Genomic DNA, 25,264 nt, shown 5'->3' with positions numbered 1-25,264 from the left:
TTAAGTCAAATAGAACTCTTTCCGAAAAAAAATCTATCCTTAAGAAAGCCCTTCAGAAAGCCACTCCGATTATCGATCTAACGGAAAATCCCCTTATCTTTGAAGATGAATCAAGCCAGATCGAAACTATCTTTTCCGAAGTCGAAAATCTTATTTCTGAATTTGAAGGAAACCCTAGTGATTCTGTCTACAAAAGAACAAAGGCCCATTTATTGCATCTTTCCCTAAGACTACAACGTCTAACCCCAGATCCACAGAAACCTGTGGAATCGAATTTTAAAGACGAAGCTATCTCTACCTGCCTTCTGTTAGAAGCAAACCTAGATGATAAAATAATCACTACCGACTCGAATCCTGCATATATACCTTTAACTTCACAAGCTCCTATGCCAGCCATTAACCCTATCGTCCATGTTAATACTCCTGTCAATGTAGGTGATTGGAATATTAAATTTTCCGGTGATCCTAAGCATCTATTTAGTGTCTTGGAAAAAATTCAAAATCTTGCTGAATCGCGTGATATTCCCGATGCGATACTTTTCCGATCTGCCGTGGAATTTTTTTCAGGTAACGCAGCTAAATGGTTTAGCAGCGTTAAATCTAAACTTACCTCTTGGCCACAACTGGTCGAATTACTTAAATTCACATTCCTTCCGCATGGCTATGAAGACGAACTGTGGGATCAGATCAAAAGCCGTAAGCAAAGAAAAAATGAACCTTTCGTTCTGTATCAAGCAGACATACTTAATTTAATAAAGAGATTACCGAGACAGCCCTCCGAAAAAACCATAATCTCTTATATTCGTTCAAATCTCCTACCGGAATATTCTACTATGATAGCCACTAGTACGGTGGATACCGTAGACCAATTATCTTCTCTCATTAATACCGTCGAAATAAATGCTGCCTCAGTTTTCAAACGTGACCCTCCTTCTATTTCTAGCGTAGAAAACCAAAGGGATGCCCAGAGAAACCCTCCGAGACATTTTCAGTCTAGAAACAATTCTTCTAGTAATACCTTTCCCACGAACCGTTCTTCAGGCAAGAATTACGTACCTCCCTTAACTTCTAAGCCAAACTCTTCCACTGCGTGTTGGAATTGCCAAGGCAAAGGACACAGTCACCGTGAATGTCGTCGTCCGAGGAAAATATTTTGTTATCGATGTGGAAAATCTCAAGTTACCTTCCCACAATGTACAAATTGTAATCCTCCAAAAAACTCACGTACGGAATAAATACTATCGGCTATTCTATTCCCAGACATCCCAAAAAGTCCGATATCTCCCGATCCTCCAGTTATTCTTCAAATAGAATTCAGAATAATTTACCTCGAGATTACCGTTCTCCTACATCTCACCGAAGTACCTTTAACTCCCGTCAGCGAAAACAATGGAATAAGAACCGAGACTTTTCGCATAGAAACTCCTACCGCTTGACCGAAAATGAGTGGAAAAATTACCTTACGGAAGTTAGAAACTTCTATCGTCTTCCTTCTCATAATAAAGTCTGTCCCCTTGTGATCTCTAAAAAGACTGATAAAAGACCCTACATATCTGTAAATATCTACAATCAAGATTTTACTGTACTATTGGATACCGGTTGTTCCATTACGTGTGCCGGACAACAAGGTCTCGCTTTTCTTAATCAAAATAAAATTCCAATAAATAAATCCGTTAACTCGACAGTTTCTCTAGCAGACGGTTCCAATAAAAAAGTAACTGGTCTCATAGATTTACCTATTCTTGCCGATAATGTCTTTAGAGTAATTCAATGCCTTGTAGTGCCTTCTTTACCGTGTTCTTTTATCCTTGGAAGTAATTTTGCTGAACAATTTTGTCTCTCAATTGATTTTAATACCAACCAATGGAATACTAAGTCCGATAAACCAAATCATCCTTTTCCTATGGCCAATCCAGAAGCTATCTTCCCGCATCTTTGTTCGTTAGAATCTCTTAGTCCAACCGACCGTACCTTAGCGAACAAAATTATTAATAACTTTAACGAAGTTAGTAGCGCTGAAGGTATAGGCCGCACAAATAAAATTCAAATGACAATAGATACAGGCGACTCAAAACCATTCAAGCGACGTCCTTTCCCTATGTCTCCATATATGTCGAATATCTTAAATAAGGAACTAGATTCAATGCTCCAGCTAGGTGTGATAGAACCCAGTTGTAGTTCTTGGTGTTCACCCGTTTTGTTGGTTAGGAAGAAAAATGACAAATTTCGTTTTTGTTTTGATGGTCGTACTTTAAACGATGTCACTAAACATGACACCTACCCGCTTCCAAATATCGATAGGATCCTCTCTCTTTTACGAGGTGCAAAATTTATCTCGTCTATTGATCTTAAGAAAGCTTTCTGGCAAATCCCCTTGGAAAAATCATCTCGTGAAAAAACTGCTTTCGCCGTAGTAGGTCGAGGGTTATTCCAATTTACCGTTATGCCTTTCGGTTTGTGTAATTCAGCACAAACACAACAACGTCTAGTAGATGCAATTTTCGGACCTGAATTCGAACCCTTTATTTTTTGTTATCTTGACGATATAATAGTATGTTCCCCTACCTTTGAAGAACATATCTCTCTTCTTTCTAAAGTTAAAGAAAAGCTAAAGGACGCAAATCTTACCATTAACGTAGATAAATGCGAGTTCTTCAAAACTTCCCTTAAGTTTCTCGGTTATATCGTTGGTGATAATTCTCTTCGGTCGGACCCCGAAAAAATATCTGCTATGATAACCTATCCCAGACCTACAAACACTACCGAAATTAAACGCTTCATTGGACTTTGCTCTTGGTACCGCCGTTTTATTAAAAATTTCTCTACCCTTGTCTCTCCAATAAACGATCTCCTAAAAGGTAAAGGAAAAGAAAAGAAACAAACCATTACTTGGAATCCTGAAGCTGAAAAGTCTTTTATCTTAATCAAGCAAGCCTTAGTATCTGCCCCCGTACTGGTTCAACCAGATTTTTCGAAACCCTTCGTCGTTCAAGCCGACGCCAGTGATACTGGAGTTGGAGCTGTTTTGACGCAAAAATTAGATGATAGCGAACAAGTTATATGTTACGCTAGTCGATCTCTGACTAAAGCCGAGCGAAATTTCTCTGTCACAGAACGTGAGTGCCTTGCCGTCCTTTTCGCCATTGAAAAATTTCGTCCGTACGTTGAAGGAACCAAGTTCACCGTCATCACTGACCACTATTCCCTTCTCTGGTTGACTACCCTCAAAAATCCCTCTGGTCGTCTTTGTCGTTGGGCCATGCGCCTCAAACAACATAACTTTACTCTTGTTCACCGAAAGGGATCCTGCCATAAAGTACCGGATGCACTCAGTAGAATGCACGAACAAGTCCCTCTGGACGAAACTCCTGTAAGTCCCGAATTAGCTTCTCTCGATGTTGATCTAAATAGAATCGAGCCCTGGTATGATAACTTACGGTCAAAAATTATCGCTAATCCAGATAACTTCCCCCAATGGAAAGTAGAAAATGAATATGTTTATAAGTATGTACCTACCTGTCTACCTTTTAAATCTAACGAAATAGAATGGAAAATTTTAGTACCTTCTCCCCAGAAACACGACGTTCTCAAATCCTGTCATGAACCTCCTACTTGTAGCCATTTAGGCTATTTTAAAACTTTATCCCGGGTCAAAGAGAGATTTTACTGGCCGAAGATGAGGAGAGACGTCCTCAAATACGTTCGTTCTTGCCAAGTCTGTGGAGCACAGAAAGCTCCAAATGTTCCTCAAATGGGTTTAATGGGAAATCAGAAGAAAGCCGAGTTCCCGTGGCAAATAATTGCTATTGATTTTATCGGTCCCCTCACGCGCAGTAAAAAAGGTTTCTCTTGGTTACTCGTCGTGACTGACTGGTTCTCTAAATATACGTTAATACAACCCCTACGCAAAGCTACCGCTCAGAATGTCGCTAACTTCCTAGAAAATAATGTTTTCTTAACTTTCGGTGTTCCCCAACACATCATATGCGACAATGCCTCTAATTTTAATAGCAAAATTCTTAAGAATCTTTGTCATGAATACCGAGTTCAAAAAATCTGGTTCACTGCCGTTTATTCCCCCCAATGCAACTTCGTAGAAAGAAGTAATCGTACCATTTGTACCGCTATTCGCAGCTATATTACCGAACATTCCGAATGGGATAGAGAAATTTTTAAAATTCAACAAGCTATTAATACCGCCCGCCATGAAGTTACTCAACACTCCCCAGCTTTTCTGAATTTTGCCCGCAACGTTCCCTTATTAGGAGATTATTATAATCGTCCCTATGACCAGCTCCAAAATATCGAATTCTCTCCCGGTAACAGAGACGAATATGCCTCTGAAATAACTGGATTGTCAACTGTCTTCAAGGAAGTCCAAACCCACCTATCTAAAGCCTATGAAAGAAATGCCAAATACTATAATCTCCGCAAACGAGATGTTCAATTTTCTGTTGGTGATACCGTGTGGCGCAAAATATTGTTCTTAGTAGTGCTCCAAAACGTTTCATATCTAAGCTTGCTCCCAAGTATGTCAAGGGTACAATATCTAAAAAATTCTCTCGTCTGGTGTATCAAATAAAAAACGAAGATGGTACTAATGCTGGACGCTGGCATATAAAAGATTTAAAGCCGTGTTATAGTGACTCTTTTGATTCCGAAGTCTCAGAAAATGAGCAAGAATAACTATTTACCATGCTAGAAATATATATATTATACCTTTTGTAACTGTCGTCTAACGCCCACATCTAACTTTATTGACTAGGAACTTTTACCTCAAATATCTATATATGTTATAATACGTCTGTAGTAAAAACGGTTATTTTACTATTTCCTACTATTTCTTATCTGACACTCATACATACATTGTTGTAACAAGATTCGTGAAAACACCTCTCATGTCTTTCTACGGATGTATCTTACCTGTCCATGTAAATTGATGTTTGTTGAGACCCCTATAATTCATGGTTAGTCTTAATTGCTTTGATTTCTACCTATCTATGTCTTTATTTTTACTTTCGACGTCATGCGATTTACCTTAAATTTTTCGTCCTATCTTATAACACACCTTACCTCATTGCGTTGATAAAATAATCGTTATATAGGCTGTGCTGTAGTCCTTACAAGCGAAGAAATCTTATCGTGTGTTACCTTTATTTAAAAATTTTTACCTTATCTTCAAATAAAAATGGAAGGATATCTTACCTGTTGGAAATATACCTTACCTTCCAACGAAAAATTTACCTTACCTTCAAATGAAAATTGAAGGGTACCTTATCTGTTGAAAATATACCTTATCTTCCAACAAAAATTGGAAAAGATTTACCTTACCTTCAAATGAAAATTGAAGGGTACCTTATCTGTTAGAAACACACCTTACCTTCCAAAGAAAATTGGAAACATATCGTATCTTGAATAAAACTACCTTGACTCCAAATGGAATAATTAAGGACTACCTTATTTAAGAAAACCTAAGATTTTCTTGCCTTTACCTTCTAAAAAGTACAATTGCCTTATACCTTATCTTTACTGATACAGTGTTTCTAACAAGACTTCCCCTAAATCCCTAAACACACTGTCCGGCTGTGACATCTCTGTCGTGTTTAGAATTCCCAAATCGTGTAGTACTCTCTTTCCTACTTGGTTTAACTTTTGATGTGAGACCCAACATAGAAATAACATCTTCTCTACCCCTTTTCGTCATAGAGATCAGCATCTGCCAGAGATACTAGGCACTGAGGAAGGCTAGGACTGATGTTAGCGGACGTTCGCCAGTTGACTCGCCGAAAATAGTATCTGGATCCTAGTTTCTATTGACCATCTGTGGTAAGAATTCAGTCGTTCTTCAACCGGAATGAGGCCAATTAAATGACTCTCTTAGTGTTAATTTTGGTGCCTAAGAGGTTAGTCCCATCAATACCAGAATAAATACCCTATGTGCACCTGAAAAATTATGTACCATATGTACCCCCTGCTCCTAAACCTCGGGTTTTTGCAACCACATTACTGAAATATAATTTTTAACTCTATTAAATCTCAATCTCTTGTTAATACTGCATAGACTTTTGATAATCATTAAGAGATACTAAGTACGCAAATCCTCATTACAATTCTCCTTGTTAGTTACAAACTCCCTACCTACCTAACCAAAACTTAACATTAGTCTTATTACCTTTATGCCGGGTTACGAAAAACGTTGGCATATTAATCGTCTATTATTACCGCTTATATTTCAATAAGTACCGTTATATGGATTTTTAGCTATCTTCTTACACCACTGAAACTAGGTTAAGTCTATCTTTCTAGTGATGATATCTAAGCAAAATATTCGGACTATCTATTGATACAGTGTTATTTAAACCAAGGTGCCTCACGTTAACAATCTCGCGACGAACTCACTCTCTCGCTCATTGTTTAACGATCTCCATATTGCCTTGTTTGCCTTACGTGTCCTATTTTGCTGTAACAATATCGAGCGGATACCCTCTTATACCTTTTGACACATAAGTGTATATATTAACATAGTTGTATAAAAATATTATATAGGTTAAATAAATTCATTAAGCTTGTACTTTCATACCTTTTGTAAAAATTATAATTATTAAGCATATACCTTTATAACTTTTGTAAAACTTGTAGAATTACTTTTATGTTTTGTCTATTGTGTTAGATAGATACTATTTAGTGTATCGTTTATGTTATGTTATAATGTTACTTGGTCATATTGTACGTATGTGTTATCGTAGTAACGTAAACTTTCCTTGTTTTTCTCAACTTGTCTTTACGATAGTTCTCCCATGCTTCCTTGTTTCACAGTTCCGATGCAAACTCAGTACACCCAGTTTACATCGTGGAAAGGGCTGTGAAGCATGTTCATAATTTCTTTAAATTATTCCCTTTAATAAACTATTTTCACGCCGCCCATGCCTGCATACCTTCGTTTTGTTACGCCTTTTTTTAACAAAGAAATAACTTCGCCAAATGTTTCTTCTTCTTTTTATCTTGTTTTGCTACATAAAAATCTTTCCTAATAACAAAGGAAAAAGGACCTATTGTGAAATCTCCGAGCTACCTTCTCAGAAAATCAGAAGAGTTGTTTTTCGTAGAAACTTTACTTTCTATTGGTAAACGCTACGAAAATGAACCCCAATATCCCGGTTATTTAATGTCAATTTCGCGTGGCATCCTTCAGCCAATATCCCTTCCCTATTTTCAACCTTCGCTTGTCTAAGCCCTTCTAAATTCACAATCCGATATTCATTTCCAAGTTGGTTCCTGTGGCAAGCGGTCTTATCTTCGACAATCGGCGGTAAGTGGATTTTCAATTCACCTTTATTTATCTTTACACAGTGAGTCCTATATTAAATATTTTCTCTTTTGTCCAACAGACGTGTTCCACTTCGAAGGAACGAGGTCACTTCTGTTTGCCGATTAACCATTAGCCATTAACGATTAGCCATTAGCCATTAGCCATTATTTAATATTCACTATTCATTGTGCATTATTCATCATTCATCTCTACTACCGATTATTACCTGTGCTATTCCTGTTTGGCTGTTTATCTTCTCGTCTGCCGAAATCAACCCGAGACGGATTGAAAACCGTAATTCGTTGCTGTAGCTACCTGTTGCCGAGGACCAAGTGTCAAGTGACTTTATTGAAGGCCTAACGCCACTATCTGTATCCACCTGTGGCATATTAATTGTGAGTAGTAAATTTTATTGACTAAAGCTCAACTTTGATACCTAAACCGTAAGAATTTGATTTATAACGTTTAGTTTAGTGACCTTGCTGTTTATGGTTAAACGGAACGAACTATTATGAGTTTGAACCTACGATATAATATATGTATAAATTACGGACCATTTCTTTTATATTAATGTAGGGTATATTTATGTTAAATTTCATATATAGATTTGAGGTGATCACATTCAATAAAAAAATTTTTTGGTAAACGTTTAAGTGTTCTCAAGGCATAATAATAATTTGTTTGACGAATATTGACTATTATAATGTCCCTTGCTTTCTTCTATTCTTGAGAATACTACGTTATGCAGAATTACTTTCCCAAAAAAAATATTTTTTGTTTTTATTCGATTATAAATTAATCAATCACTTATCTCGTGTCATCTAACTGTGCCGTAAAGATTGTTATAGTGTATTTTTTTTATATACCTCAATATAATTTTGTTGACGAACCTTTTGCTTTTTATTTTTATTGTTATGATATGAATATATATTATTGTGCATGGTGTATCTCTTTCAGGCATTTTTACTGATTTATGTTATTTGTTTTATCGTATAATTAGTGTATCTGTGTCGAAATATTGAGTGTGTACCGCACGATCAAGATACCTTTTCTCTCACGGTTTATTTTATTCTCGCGTATCTTAACTGTATCTTATCTTTCTCATTATCGTATTCTCTATGCCTTAAGGTTTCCCTGTTCCTCTAAAAATAGGGTGGTGCCCAAATAACTTTTCTTCTCTTATCTCTTATCTTCTCTTCTAACTTCTTGTCTTTGTGTCGTAAGTACTTCCTTAATTGATCCGTGATATTTGAGCTGTAACAAGAACCCCGACCAAGATACCTCTACCAGACTGAAGCCCGAGCCTAGTACCGTTCTTTGTGTAACCTTCAATCGATCATCCAGAGGGTACAACATTCGACGCCTAAATGTTTCAGTAGAAACCTAAGACTGGTGAAAACACTTAATTTTTCTTTTGAAATATCAATTATCTCGGCTCTTTGTGTAGTATCTTTCGTTTTCGAAAAAAATAAAGTTTTCTAGAATTTTTACCAATTTATTCTAAGTGTTCTAAATATGTGAATTTCTTTTCTAGTTTGTTAATTGTCAGTTCTACTTTTACCTTATATCTTTGATATGTATTTTGTGCTGTCATTTGTTGTCTTTTAGTCACGTTGTTACGTTTGATATAATATATTGGAAGTTAATTGAACAGCAAGTTAGCAATTTCAACACTTTTTTGCTTCGTTTTTTATAGCGGTCTTTAATTTTACTTAGATCTTTTATATCTTAGATCTGTCTTTGTAATGTTAATACGTTGGCGTGTTAAGGAAGTACTGCGGAATTTGTCTGTATTAGTATATGAATGATATCTTTCAAGTGATACCAATTAAATAGTTTTATTGAATAAATTAAACATATAGACACACTGAGACACTCGAGAGACTGAGACCTCGGAAGCTCTGAAGAAGACATCAGAGAGGATGTCGAAAGCTCGGCCCAATGGATACCGACGCGGTTCAACCCGGAAGACTGGTGAGTTTAATATTAATTTTTATAATAGTATTAATCTTTGCTCTAGGTTTAATTTTACTAACCGCGGAAATCTTGCCGAACATGTTTATATATATATATATATATATCTATATATATATATATATATATATATATATATATATATATCAATATATATATATATATATATATATATATATATATATATATATATATATATGTATGTAACTTTAGTAAGCAGATAGAAGGAACACAAAAGTTAAACACAAAAATTACACAATCGTGAATATGCCTTTTACTTACCAAATTGCTAGAAATAATTCTGTCATACTTCCAAAGACTTGTGCTAGTATAAAAGCTAGCGTAATCGTTAAAGTTTTTGACCAGTGTCCACCGGCACTAAAATAGCTTTTATAAACATGGAATGATACGGCACCAAGAGCAATTTCTTCTTTTGTGGATTGACCAAGTTGACCGTCTGCTTTATCACCATCCTTTATTGGTTCATTTCTTATCTGAGATGTTGCTGTATTTAAAAGATCTATAAATGTTTTATTAGATTTTTCCAGAATCTGATAGGTACTAGGTAACTTAAGCGTGCCATCTTCTATTAAGTAAATATAGTCAGTGGAATGTAAATAATGTACTTGATGTGTTACTAACACAACGCATTTCTTTTGAAGGTATCCACAAATACAATTATTAAATAGTTGTTGTCCTACTATTGCATCGACGGCGGATAGGGGATCATCAAGTAAATAAACATCTGCATCTTTGTATATTGCGCGCGCTAAGTTAATTCGAGCTTTCTGTCCACCGCTTAAATTGCTCCCGCCTTCTTCAATTAATGTTTCATCGCCACTTGGGAATAGAGTAATATCCCTTTGTAAGGCACAGACATGTATAATATTTTCATATTTGTCAGGATCATAGGGTTCTCCAAAAAGTATATTTTGCTTTACACTACCTTCAAACAACCAAGGTTCTTGCGGAGAGTAAGAAATAGTTCCATTTACTTGAACTAGTCCTTGAAATACTGTTACCTCTTTTAGGATAACTTTAAGTAGTGTGGTCTTTCCACCCCCTACATGACCCACTATTGCCACTAATTGATTACCTCTGGCTTTAAAGTTTATGTCATGCAAAACATTTTCAGATGTATTGGTCCACCTAACTGAAGCTTCTTTTATTACTATCCCTATACTCTTTTCGGATTTTTTGTTTGCATGTAGCTCTTTTGTTACATCGCTCTTAATATTATTTATCTCAATCAATGAATTTTCTATTTCGATTTCGTCTAATAATAAAAACGTTTGCAGCCTTTTTATTGATACCTTAGCTTCTGCTATTTGGACAACGGCTTGGGGAAATAGTAGAATAACAGAATTTCTTAAGAAGGCATAAAAAGATGCCACAGTAAACACGTAGTATGCTGTTAACGTATTTCCTGAAAAAATATAGGTTAAGATACACAACCATATGGATAGTCGTCCTAGAACCATAGTTAGAGAAAGCATTACTGATCGTACTAATGAAAATTTTCCAATTTGATCTAGTTCTTTACTAAAATAAAAAAAAAATATTAATTTTTTTCAAACATAAAAAATAAATTATTAAGTTTGATATGTAAAAAATATAGCCATAAAATTCTACAAATCTAACGGAAAATAAAGTATGAAATATAATGGTATAATATTTTTCACCTAAAAAGACCGCTTTGCAATTAAATGCTGGTAACTTTATTACTAGCGGACCAGATAAGCGGCGGTATATTTTACACTACCTTTATGAATACCATTTTACTGCTCTGTTGTTTCAATCAGGACTGCTCAACAAGTTATCGTTTACTTATTTTAATATTTTATTGCAATAGTACGAGTACAGAATATTTATTTAAACAGTGAATTTATTACATGTTAATTTTTTTTAATTTCTTCTGACGTAGCGTATAATGTAGGTTTATAAAATAATCAAAGTTATGCCTTTACAAGAACATATTATTTGAAAAATAAGGAGTAAATATCATGTATCATAATAATTGTAATCTCCTTCATACACACTTTAAAAATTTGTTTAGTAATGTATTTCTTAAATCCACACAATCATTGAAAAATGATTCATGCTGTTTAAAAATATCTGTCTATTAACGACACTGTCATCGAAAAAGTATATCAAATTCAAACGTCATCAAATTTCTGTTCTGTTTATCGTTAAAAATTAATTGCTGGTCGTGGGTTGTGTTGGTGTTATTTAATAATTTAACAAAATACATAATCAGCAAAAATCTTATTTAAAACATGCGAACGGTTTTTGCGAACAATCACAATCAATGCAGTGTTTATGCTTGTTTAGCAATGGCTGTTAAATAATTTGTGTTCGAGTGTTTCGTAGTACCTATTTTTTATAGTAGTTTAGTGAAGCGGAAGTTTAAAGCAAAATGAGTAATTTGGAAGAAAATAAAATACAGTCGAAACGTAGGGTGTTATCTCCAGAAGAACGGCTTTTAGTTCTAAAAGTCGAAAGTTATTTAAATTTGGAAAAAAATAATATAAGTCCATTGACATCTGTTATGGCAGTTCAGAAACGCACATGCGATGCTTGCGGTATCTAAGAGAAGACATTCTGAAGAATGAATAATGTGATTGAGGATGAAATAAATAAAGTAAGCAAGAGAAATCATCGAGATCCAAAAATTTTAGATTTGCACCAGTTGATTAAACTTACAATTAAAAATATTATATATATATATGTAATGTATAAAGCCAAAGAACATGTAACAGTTAGTGCTGTGTAACAAAAAATAAAAGACCAGGAACTGTGTGATAATAGTTTAACAAGTTTGTGGAGAGTGCTGAAACATTTAGGTTTTTGATTTAAAAAGACAAATAATAGACAAGTATTGTGTGAACTCTTTAATGTCGTTTCTAAACGGTGGCATTTTTTAAGAAAATACATGAACTATAAAACTTCTGATAGTCCAAGTTGTATTTTTAGATGAAACTTGGATTTTCGCTAAAGAAAATATGTCAAAATCATCCTGGAAAGGTGGCACCACGAAATGTTATTTTTCTAGTCGTTCCGGTAATGGCAAACGCTACATTATACTTCATGCTGGAAATAATGAGGGTTTTATTCGTGAAGCTAGTTTAATTTTTTCGTCCACAAAGAATACAGGTGATTACCATGGAAATATGGATGAAAATATTTTTGAAGAATGGTTTGAAGAAAATTTGTTAAAAAAATTAGAGCGACCATCCATAATAGTGTTGGATAATGCATCATACCACTCAAGAGTAGAAGAGAGGTTTCCTTCAAGCAGCTGGACAAAAGAAGAAATAAAGTTGTGGTTGACAGGAAAGAAAATTTATCACAGTGACATATTTTCAAAAGTCGATTTACTTCAAAGGTGTGGATAGCACAAAATTTAAAAGAAATTTGTTACTGACCAAATGGCTCTTAAATATGACCATGAAGTTCTTCGACTTTCGCCCTACCATTGCCACTATAATGAAATTGAGTGAGTTTGGGGTATAGCCAAAAATTTTTATGATAAACATGCATCCAAAAGAACAGATGAAGCTAGCGTTCTTAGTTTATGGAAAAAATCGCTAGAACAAATAAAGGCAGAACAATGGCAAAATTGTATTAGACATACGGAAGTCATAATCGTTTAGTTTTTTCAAACCGAGTTATAGATGAGGTCCGGCCACTAATTATTCGGATAGACAATTCAGATAGTGACGACTCTAATAGTGAAATATCAGACAGTGAGTAGGACAAATCGTTTGCTAAAAAGAAGTAACAAAAAAGTGTTTCGGGAATTTAATTCGGACTTTGTGGTGTGTTTTAGTTAAACGATATAGTACCTTCGGTCTAATTACTGGACTGCATACTCTCAATAGCTTTGGTATTAATTACTGGACTACACGTATTTAAACATTTTGTTTTGCTGAAAACTCGGAAGTGATTTAGTGCCAATTTGTTTCAAGGTTATATTTAATACAGTGTCTGCAGAAAGTTAAGTCGTGGATGTATTTTATTCAAATTTGGACTATCTGCAACTTGGCAAGTACTCTCCAATTCAATTGCATGCAAAACCATTCGTATAATTTTCACTCTACGCAAAATAGAGACTTATAGAGACCTTGATGAACATTTGATGTCGACAAATATTTTCGAGTATTCGAAATATTCCGTCCCACTTCTTTTACCACGCCCTGCATATACATATTATATTCATTTTATTTGCCTTTGATACAGTAAAATCATAAAATCAAGAGCATACAGTGAACGTCAGTTAAGTTGGCGAGGCGCATAACCCCAAAATTGAAGTCCACTTACTATGTATTTTAGCTTTAGTTTCTTGAGGGCCTGAAGATGCTGTACGAGTAAAAGTTTGTAAACAGTGAAACGGTAACCCATTTTTTTTCAACTTTAATAAAAACCCATTTTGGATTGTGAGTAGAAGACTTATTTTCCTAACATTCATAAGAGATTTTAACTTTGTCTTTACCTTTTATTAGTCGTATGTGCCTAATTCATTCGTTTACAGTTGTAAAACGTGCCTTCGCAGTTTTATGATATAACACTGCTTTTTAAATAAATATATTTGCATATATTTGTAAGATAATAATTGTATAGACACAGGTCTTAATCCCGAAAATTGAAAGACATGTTTTAATATACTTAAATTAATACACCTATTAGCACAAGAATGTATTAGGAAAACCAACCCCAGTTAGGGATAAAAGCAAAGAGAATGATCATAAGTGACCAAACAAATGAATAGAAAGGGAAATATTATAAAAGGGAATAACTGGAAAAAATATTAATGATGAGATGAGGATTAAGAGTGTAAGAGAAAATCAACAGAAGTATTGGCAAACAAAAATTAATGAGCACATTACGAAAATGCAGTGTCACTGTACTTGCGTTTTGTAGAGTATAAGGCATCCAAAAAAAGATGAAGTGGCAATATTAATTAACAAAACCAAGCAATCAAAGCAAGCAGTACAATTTGCTCAATTTATCTATTAATAAAGCACAGAAAACTTCTGTTTTTAACACTTCCACAAAATTTATTATAATTTATTATTACCACAGCTGTTTCGCAGAGTGCCTTTCTCAAGTGATTTGTTTTTACTATGCGTCTACACTTTATAGTCTTCAGCTGAATAAGTTGAGGAGGGGAGAGCCGTTTATCTCAAATTGGCCATTCATAATTATATCAGCATTTTTTAATTAATTAATTTCCATAGATTCTAATAAATATAGCATAAGGCCTTTATTTTGAATATGGAGATTTGAAATTGATCAATAAAAGAATGATTATGATCTAGAAAGTACAGTGATTATGTAAAATCTGTTTTTATATTATTGAAAGCATTTTGTGTTCTGCTATAAGTTTGTTAAAGGTTCTATCAGTTTGACTGATATAAGTTTTTGGGCATTCACCACATGTAAGTTTGTATACATTTAAGTTCTTTTTATTTTGGCTTTTAATGTTCTCAATATATTTGCTAAGTTGTTAGGCTCTTTTTGTTGATATCTTGCCTGTATATGTAAATGAGCAGAAGGTACTAGGTTTCTCTTATGGCGAGAAGATTATTTTCAAGGCTTTCTTATGAAGTTTTTGGTTTAAAATTTTTTTATTGTTTGTTCGTTCTAACCATTGTCTACTGCTATTTGCTTAATACTATTCACTTCTACCTCAAAGTTATTTTTTGACATGGAAATTTCTGTTAATCTATGTAACATACTTTGGTAGGTTGCCAATTTATGTTGTGTAGGATGGGATGATGAATTGTGTATAGTGATATTAGTATGGGTAGGTTTATGAAATACAGAAAACTCATGTACGTTTGTTTTCAAGTATGTATAAAAAAAAGCTATATAAGAGCAGTATAAAAAAAATAATAGGTCTTATTGGGCGATCAGGTTTGTGTAGTTTAACAAAAGAATATAATTTAGGAAGCTGTAGGTTCATAATATTGAGGTATTTCTGTTCTATTGAATTTAATATTGGTTTTGAATTTTCTAAAGCCAGTTTAATTTGTTTTTGATACTTTTTTATTGGATCTTTGTTTATTGTTATATTTTAATTATTTACAAATTTTTTTGTTTTGTTAATATATTCTCTATTATCTATAGTGATAATAGTGTTACCTTCGTATGCTTTTATAAACACTATAATGTTTTCTATTGATTTATTTTTAATGGAAATGGCTGTCTGGTTCTCTTTGTAACAGGACTTTTTATACATCTACTTGTAATAGATTTTACAATGGCACTTGTTTCTATGTTATTTCAGTTTTAACGCTACTTCAGATTCTACACCTAAAAGTTTTTGTGTTATTATGTTGAGGTAAATTGTGTTTAAATCCTACCTCTAAAAGTTGTATCTGGCTATTACAGAATTTATTATCTGTTAAATTTATATATATATATATATATATATATATATATATATATATATATATATATTGTTATGTTTCTTCTTTCCCAACCAAAGAAAAATAAATAAAAAAATCCATCGAAATAAAATTTCAAGATATCAATATAATCAAATTGTATATAGTAATTTAAGATAAGATTTAGTGTAGATAAGAATAGAAATTTGTTTGGCAAACGACCTTTTTCCGTTTCAAACAAAATTATCCAAAAACCTTTGTTTAGAATTAGAAGACATTTTACCTGTAAGTTAATCTTTTCATTGTTTGTATAGTCGAGTATTAAATGACCATATTCTAATCTTTTGAAATATGTATGAATTATGTATTGACAAAACCAATTTTAAAGTAAGCTATTTAGTTTTTCTATGAAACCGAAATTAGGCTTTTTCAAAATCATGGTAAACACAATTTGAGCTTTTGATTGGAAGGTCGTTTTTAAATGGGAATTTGTGAGTCGATCATGAGACCGGATGAGTTAGTGATATTTTGGTCATCGAAAGGAAACAGTCGTTTGTCTCACGATAGGGTGTGGTTCGTGAGTTTGGATACCGGCGTAACGAAAAGAAGTGAATAGTTTGCAGAAGGAGATAACAAGTAGATTAAAGTTAGAGGAGGAGTTAGTGATATTTTGGTCATCGAAAGGAAACAGTCGTTTGTCTCACGATAGGGTGTGGTTCGTGAGTTTGGATACCGGCGTAACGAAAAGAAGTGAATAGTTTGCAGAAGGAGATAACAAGTAGATTAAAAGAGGTCCTTGTATCTACCGTGAGCATTTTATAAAGTATATGTGAAAGTATTCTTACGGCATCAAGTTGACAAAAGAAGGTCCTGGTGTCATAAATAAGTAGCTGAGTTTGGAGAAGTGAATCAGGTGTTTTTTGTGTAGTCTGCAGGAGGTTTGCAGAGACGTTAAGAAGGAGCCGAGGTGCCAAAGAGGAGAGATCACATCGTTGAGGAGACTGGACTTTTCTGGGTATGTTCCAACATACAACTCAAGAAGAAAATAAGCTGTAAGTGTTTGTACAATTGAATTTTATATCTGTGAAGGATCGGTTTGACATCATGGTCATTAGCATTCAAATTTAAGAACTGAGGTTTTGTTTGGCTAATCAAAAGTTTAAAGTTTTGTTGTTTCTTGTTTCAAGTAAAGTAAAATTGGTTTTCACGTAATATAAATATATGTAGATTTATAATCTTATTATTATAAAAATTTGATTTATTTTCTTGCATGCTGATTGATAAGATAACGACAGAATTTAATAATTGTTTTATTCGTTCATATAAAATAAAGAAACGTAAATCTTTGTAATATAATATATTTGTATTCTTATCCTTTCTTCTCTCCCGATAAAAGACAACTAGAAAATCTTTTGAATCCATCGAACACAGGTAATATAAGGATTATTTTACTTTTGATAACAAATAAGTTATAATTCTTTTTTATTCGCTCAATAAACTAAGATTAAAGTCAAAATAAACAATCATAATAAATGGCCCCCAACGTGTAAGGCGTAGAAAGTATTTCTAGTTAAAATTTAAACGGATAGAGAAAGAAAGCAGATTGATTGAAAATTTATTTGCCGATGGTTAAAGTTTATAATATTTGCTTTTATGACATTACATTTCAAATTTCTTTAGGTACAAATTTTTACATGATATAATTTATGATATTTGATTGATTTTTACAACTGACAAAAGTTTTAAAATTTTATTGCATTTATTTGAATTTATTGCATTTGGGATAAGAGGAAAAGTTTTCGTCTTTGCAACATTACTCGAATTTCATATTTGGCGGGGATATTATTGCACAAATTTCAAAGCTTCATATTTGGCGGGGATAAATAATCTAACTAACATGTCGACCATAAGGAGTCAAAGCAAAACGCAAGAAAGGAAAGAGGATAAGATAGAAGAGGAAACAATTATTGATGAAGGATCGGATAATGAAGGAAATGCTACAATAATGGAGGAAAGAAAAGAAACAGGGATGTTAGAAAAATTATTAGCTATGATGCAAATAAAGACACAACAAATACAAGAATCGTCACAAAAAATGGATAGAAATAACAGAAATATGGAGCAGCGTTTTGAAAACTATGACCAAAAATTAGAAGAAAATGATAGGAAAATGGTAAAGCGTTTGGACAAATATGAAAATGATGTAAACTAGAAGAAATAGAAACTAAAATGAAAGATATTAAGACTGTCCAGAAAAAGGAATTAGATCAGTTAGAAGAAAAATTTGAAATGGCGCTACAAGAACACAGGAAAGAAGTAGAAAGGAGATTAAAGCAAAATGAAAAACATATTGCAGAAATTGAACTAAGAGGAGCAGAGAGAAAAGAAGTTATCGTCCATGGAACAAGCTAGGTAAAATTACAGTTTGGCGGGGATGTAAGAAAACTTCACCCCGTACCGTTCATGAATAATCTAAAGAAGAAGATACAATACATGGAAAACTTTGAGACAGCTAAGGAAATGATCAGAAATCATCTCAAAGATGAGGCGTGTCTATGGTTCGACAGCAAAGTGGAGGAATTTGAAAATTGGCAAGAATTTGAAAATAAATTTTTGAATTTTTTCTGGGGAAAGACAGAGCAATTACAGATAAACTAGGATTTGCAAAATGTGAAATACCATGAGAGGATGGGTATATCAGAAAAAACATACGCATTGCAAATGTACAATAACGCAAAACATCTGCAATACAATTATTCATCCGAGCAACTAGTAGAGTTGATTGCAAGACACTTTGATGACACAATTGAAGATCAAATCAATCTACAAAACTACAAAGACATCGATAGTTTATGCCAATTCCTACAAATAAGGGCATCACGGATACAGGAAAAAAGAGCAAGAAGGTCACAAGAAAATTACAGACACCGAGAAACTCAGGAATACAGAGAGAGAGGACAAAATTTTAGGAGGGATTACACTAGACGAGAATTTATTCCCAGGAGGGAAAACGAAAATAGGGAAAACAGAAGAGGAAATGATGATTTCAGAAATCGGCTATGGAATGAGGACATATATCGAGAAAACCACAACAGAAATAACACACGCGCATATCCCGAAAACAGAAATTACAATAGACGAAATGAACAGGAATATCGTGAAAACCGGAACGGATATGACAGGCCAAAAGAAAAGAGAAGAGAGGTAAATCATACACAAATAGAAAAAACTGAGGATGAAAGCCACAACGATGAAAGAAGAAATACGGAAGAACAACAGTCGGTTTTTTCACGAAAGCACCCACTAAAACTGTAGAACTAAAGAAGAAAATAAGCTGTAAGTGTTTGTACAATTGAATTTTATATCTGTGAAGGATCGGTTTGACATCATGGTCATTCGCATTCAAATTTAAGAACTGAGGTTTTGTTTGGCTAATCAAAAGTTTAAAGTTTTGTTGTTTATTGTTTCAAGTAAAGAAAATTTTAAGTAAAATTGGTTTTCACGTAATATAAATGTATGTAGCTTTATAATCTTATTATTATAAAAATTTGATTTATTTTCTTGCATGCTGATTGATAAGATAACGACAGAATTTAATAATTGTTTTATTCGTTCATATAAAATAAAGAAACGTAAATCTTTGTAATATAATATATTTGTATTCTTATCCTTTCTTCTCTATCCCGATAAAAGACAACTAGAAAATCTTTTGAATCCATCGAACACAGGTAATATAAGGATTATTTTACTTTTGATAACAAATAAGTTATAATTCTTTTTTATTGGCTTAATAAACTAAGATTAAAGTCAAAAGAAACAATCATAATAATATATAAATTGGGTTTTTTACTATTGCAAATTAGATTATTTAGTTTTTTACACTGCGTATTACATTTTTGTATCTATTACATTATCTACTTTAACCTTCTGCCGGTAACGTGAATTCTTGTAACATAGTTGGTAATGTCGGTCTACGACACCGACTTTTTTAATAATGAATATCTTAGGTTGTGATGTTCTGTTAATATTTTGATGTGATTAAATATTTAATACAACTATATTTAAATAATAATATAGTAAGAAATGATAATATTTATTTCTTTTCGAGAACAGAATGCACATTAAAAAAAATTGGCTTCTTTTGGTACTAACATAATTATTGACAAACAATTTACAAAAACATGTCAAGTTTTTGAATACAAAATATCAACAAACATAAAGACAAGGGTTGAAATGTCACAAAAAAATAAAATTATTCAACAGATGTCCAACATAAACTGAAACTATTGTCTGTTTTCATTTTCTTCTATACCGCACATAATCCGGTTAAATGCTCCAAACACATAGATTTTCCACACTGCCTACAAAGAAACCGAGTTTTGCAATTTTTCTTACTACTGCAGAACGTACATTTTCCATACACATTATTCTGGATAGGTTGATTTCTTGTCTGCATACTACAAATGTCTACTAACCTTATACGAATCGTCCCTGGAATATTTTGTTTTAGGGCTCGTATGCGAATATATTCGTCAATAAGTTGAAAACCTAAGTCTTCCAAAAACTTTCGTATAGAAATGCGTGTGTCTGTATTCGATTTGTATATAATGTAGTAATGTATTCAGAAGCGCCGCAAATAAGATCAGAATTGCCATGTTAATAGCCAACGTTCGCAACGGACAGGGCACTTGAAGAAGAAGAAGAATATAATGTAGGAATTTATCCCAGCGACATTCAAATAACTGTAAAAAATGACCATTGACCAGCGACTGGTTGCTCTAGCGCAATTGTATGCCGCGCAGAGTTTGTCCACGACATCCAGGCCTCCTTTAGTCTTATTATAATCTATGATTATTTCTGGTTTACTTGTTGCATTATTAATGTTGTCGTCGTAATGCACAGTAGATAACACTAAACATTTTTACCTTTTCGGGGTACATACGATACAAGGGTACACTTCTCTTGAAATGTAAACATACTGGCTTTTTCTGGCCTTTGTTGGCAGTACGGAATACGTTTTATGATATGTACCAACAGAGTAAGTATTGATTTCTCTAGTGTGAATTTGATGATAAACAAGAAACTGGGCAGGTACTTCAATGTTCATGAAATTTTCTATCTACTTATTTTTGGCTATAAGACGATAATGAATTTTTTTTTTCAGAGAAGCATGTTACTCTGCTGAGTTTGATATGTCAAAAGGAATAAAGAAGTAGTGGATATTGGAAAATCATCGCTTAGTACATTGTTAAAAGATATCGGATTTAAATTCAAAAAGGATGACAATCGACGAGAATTAATTGAGCAAACTAGTATTGCTGCTCTGAGAGCCAGATTCCTTCGTAAATATATGGAAAATCTTAAAAGTATATTTAGAAGAGAAGTTTTTTTTTAGACGAAACTTGGATTTACTCCAAAGAAAATGAAACAACTTCTTGGCAAGACAATAGTGCCAAAAGTGTCCGAAAACCAGGAGGTTAGGATGGTAAACGTTTTGTAATCGTTCACGCTGGTTCACGCAAAGGATTTGTTTCGGGAGCAAATTTATTGTTTTCTTCAAAATCTAACGTAGCTGATTATCATGGAGAAATGAACAACTAATTTTTTATTAAATGGATAAGAACACAATTAATACCTAATTTAGAAGAGCCATCATTGGTTGTAATGGATAATGCTTCTTACCACGATGTCCTTCTAAATAAACAACCTTCAACTACTTCAAGGAAAGATGAAATTTTTAGTTGATTTTCGAAGTAAGATTGAAACGTAAATAAACTTATTTTAATCTTCAATTGTGGCTTATTTCCATTAAAATAGTAATTATTTGTTAAAACAAGAAACAAGTACTTTACAGTTGAAGGTAAACAAGAATAGGTCAATTTATTTACTAAGACCTGTGAGAATAATAATTTAAAATAATCACTTCAAAAGTTCAAAATGCTCGTCGTTCACCTGCGGACAATGTGCAAGCCTATCATTAAATTCGTGAGTCACTCTTTCAAAGATTAAAAAAATACAAAGAATAAAATTCGGAGAACAAGCAGGCCACTCTATTAATCCTTTACGTCCAATCCATTGATTTGAAAAATTCGCATTTAAGAAATCGCTAACTCGTTAATAATAGTAGGAAGGCGTTCCCTCTTGTTTTTTTGATAACTGGCTATTGTATTGAAGTGCAGGAATAATTTTTACTTGTTAAGTTTCTGTCTATAAAAAATGGACCAATGGGTGTGTTTTTGACAATTTCCACCCATTCATCTTTTTTGGATCCCATTCTTTCTTTTCTCCTTCTTCTTCTTTTTATATAGACATGACTCTGTTTGTTTTTCAATGTGCCTCCAGTAAATTGTCGTTCCATCCTTTTAGTGGTCTTCCTACTGATCGTTTTCCTATTGGGGAATCGTCTCTTGCCGTCTTTACTACTCTATTTGTTGTCATTCGGCTTATATGATCGTTTCATTCTTCTTTTCTATTTCTTACCCAGTTCTTGATGTTCTCCACCTTGCACCTACGTCGTATATATGTACTTCTAGCTCTGTATCATAGTGTATTACCATCAATTTTTTCAGGTGTTTTTATCTCTGCTGTTTCTAACATCCTTTTTGTCCTCTCTGTGTCAGGTCTTGTTTCAGCTTTCGTTTTTTTCCCGATATTTTTATTTCTCCATATTGTTTAATTTAGGTAGGAATTTATCCCATCGACATTCAAACAACTGTAAAAAATGACCATTGACCAGCGACTGGTTGCTCTAGCGCAATTGTATGCCGCGCAGAGTTTGTCCACGACATCCAGGCCTCCTTTAGTCTTATTATAATCTATGATTATTTCTGGTTTACCTGTTGCAATAATAATGTTGTCGTCGTAATGCACAGTAGATAACACTAAACATTTTTACCTTTTCGGGGTACATACGATACAAGGGTACACTTCTCTTGAAATGTAAACATACTGGCTTTTTCTGGCCTTTGTTGTGTTAGCACTATAGGAATTTGAGGTTTATAATACATCTAAGCTAAAGCATATGTTTTTATACCGTAACGATTTGATTTATTCGGTATTTAAACCCTCAATGAACATTTGCCGCGTAAGGCTTCTAACTTTTCATCTATCGTAGTATATGCTGAAAGATTGTAATGCTTCGGTAGATTGGAATTAAAAGCTTCAAAAATCTCACGTATCGCGGCCAACTTGTCGAATTCTTGCCTTTGTATTCTAGTACTTTTGTCATCGAACCGAATGTGTCTTAAAATGAACTGGACCTCTTTAGCGACATCGTAGGGCGATAAATCTCCATTGATTTTCCATTTGTTCTAAATAAAGCATCAGCATTCTGACGATTGCTTTTGTGAGCACCAGATATGTACAACAGCCCAAACAGAGCTTTTAATTATATAAGATTAATTGGCTTAGCCGTTCTGTTACTGACTGTGTCATAGCGTTTCAATGCTATGAACTTAGTGGTGCATTCTACTATTTTTTCTAGAATATCTGTAGTGAAAAAACATTTCCAAATTTCTTTTATTACCAATTTTCGCCTAATGTCACCTTTTTGGTCCTGCTAGATTGGGTAGAAGATTTTCGGTACGAGTTCGAACGTTACGATTAAATTCGTGATGTTTCCTCCACCTTGTTCCATCTTTCCTAAACAAACGTGGTATGCGCGGTATTACTTCTACTGGTACATGATTTTCGACATATTTTTCATCACAGAAATCCTCCTCTGAATTGGTATTATATTCTACAACTTCTGAACAATCATCTCGCAAACTTGCGTCATCATCTTCTGGTTCCGGTTCGGAATTCGTCAAAAAGTTGTTGCAACCTGATTTGTTCTCTTTCGTAAGCTATATTCGCGTACAACTCCTAAAATGAATATCTATTATTTAAACTGACTATAAACAAAAAACGATAAAAACTCATCGTTGAGTATAACATAAATAATAACCTCGGTCGTTCACACCGTCAGGTCGAATAACATATGAACTATCCGCACTCGGCCATAGATTTTTCAAGACTGAATGCGTGATGAAGATTCGAAAGCTACCTGGTCGCGAGGACAAAGCAATATGCGCATTTGAGTTTTAGCGCAAAAAATCTACTACGTCGGTGTCAGGGACCGTACGTTACCACTGGAAGGTTAATAAATATATTATATGATACTAAATAATAATAAATTTTATGGTAGTGTGTTGTTAATAACGGTCGAACCATCACCAGTTTATCTGTGTCTACTTAATATTTTATCTAATTTAATAATTTATTAAATATATACTGTAATATTTCATTTTAATTAATGAAAACTTACTTTCTTATTCCTTCCACTATTTTTGCAAATGGTTCTTCCCAAGTGTACATTTTAATTACTTGAATTCCATTGAAAATATCGTTTATGCATCTAATCCTTTCGTCTGTACAAATTGCTGTTTTAAATCTATACTGTGACACCAGATTTGCCATAAGGGCTACAATAAAAGTATTTGGTTAACACAACACTAAAAAGTAAGTTTGAAATCTAACGAGAGGGGAAGACATTTAGGATATAAATTTTTATACTTGGTTAAATTAATATAATAAAAATTAAGTAAGAACTATTTTAAATTCAAAATTGTGTAAGTTAATATATGGTATGTCCACTCTGTCTTTTCTCATGCATAAAATTATTCACGAATTACTTTTTATACTAAGTCTCTTTTTTAGCCACAGAAACTAGTATTGCAAAATTGAAATTAAATCGTGAAGGTTATAATTTTCATTAACAGTGACATTAGCTCATTTGTCGTATTTTTTGATTTATTTAATTTTTTTTTTGGTTTTTCAAATTATTTTACTTGTAGTCTTCGGATATGTCATTTGAATTATATATTTTCAAGCATAATTAGTGTTAGAACGACTAACTGTTGCTCTCTTAATTTGACTACTTCCGGGAAGTATTTTTTTTAAGCTAATGAGGAAAGTAATATTTTCTAATCTACAAATTGTCATTATACTACATAAGTCTGGCTATAGTTCCGTCGAACGAAATCTTATTTCAATCGCAGCAACTTGTGTTGAATTTATATGAATATTTTGAGTAAGAAAAAAGTAATGGAGGATTTTTGGAGCCTCTTACATCTGCTCAAGAGGTTTAATATTAAATTGCATGTTTATGAATCATTTACTAATAAATAATTATTTTTTAAGAGAGTTGCCGCTGCTTGAAAAATATCACGGCGGACAATATACTCGATGAAAAAAAAAAAAAAGAAAGAAAACAATCCCGTCCTTTCAAAACCAGACAAAAATAGACGTCGTCTTAACAGTAAGACGACTGATATGCCCGAGGCATCAAAAATGGCAGTACGGAATACGTTGTATGATATGAACCAAGAGAGGAAGTATTGTTTTCTTCAGTGTGAATTTGATAATAAACAAGAACCTGGGTAGGTACTTCAATTTTCATGAAATTTTCTATCTACTTATTTTTGACTATACAAGACGATGAATTCTTTTTTTTTGTCAGATAAGCATGTTACTCTGCGGAGTTTGATCTGTCAATTAAGGAATAAAGAAGCAGTGGATATTGGAAAATCATCGCTTAGTACATTGTTAAAAG

General features: G+C 33.3%; 1 protein-coding gene across 4 annotated transcripts in view; it reads right to left on the bottom strand.

Moving 5' to 3' along the window:
• LOC140441272 (ATP-binding cassette sub-family C member 4-like) overlaps positions 1-25,264 on the bottom strand; it is a 132,504-nt gene that overhangs the window by 41,496 nt on the left and 65,744 nt on the right. For all 4 annotated transcript variants that reach the window (XM_072531885.1, XM_072531886.1, XM_072531887.1 and 1 more), the window contains 2 exons: positions 23,978-24,134; positions 9,566-10,825 (listed from right to left, as the gene is read on the bottom strand). In XM_072531885.1, coding sequence (XP_072387986.1) covers positions 9,566-10,825; positions 23,978-24,134 — 1,417 coding nt within the window. The remainder of the gene's footprint in view (positions 1-9,565; positions 10,826-23,977; positions 24,135-25,264) is intronic.

Source organism: Diabrotica undecimpunctata, chromosome 5 (assembly GCF_040954645.1).
Source record: "Diabrotica undecimpunctata isolate CICGRU chromosome 5, icDiaUnde3, whole genome shotgun sequence".
NCBI lineage: Eukaryota > Metazoa > Arthropoda > Insecta > Coleoptera > Chrysomelidae > Diabrotica > Diabrotica undecimpunctata.
This window is presented reverse-complemented; position numbering and strand designations above follow the sequence as displayed.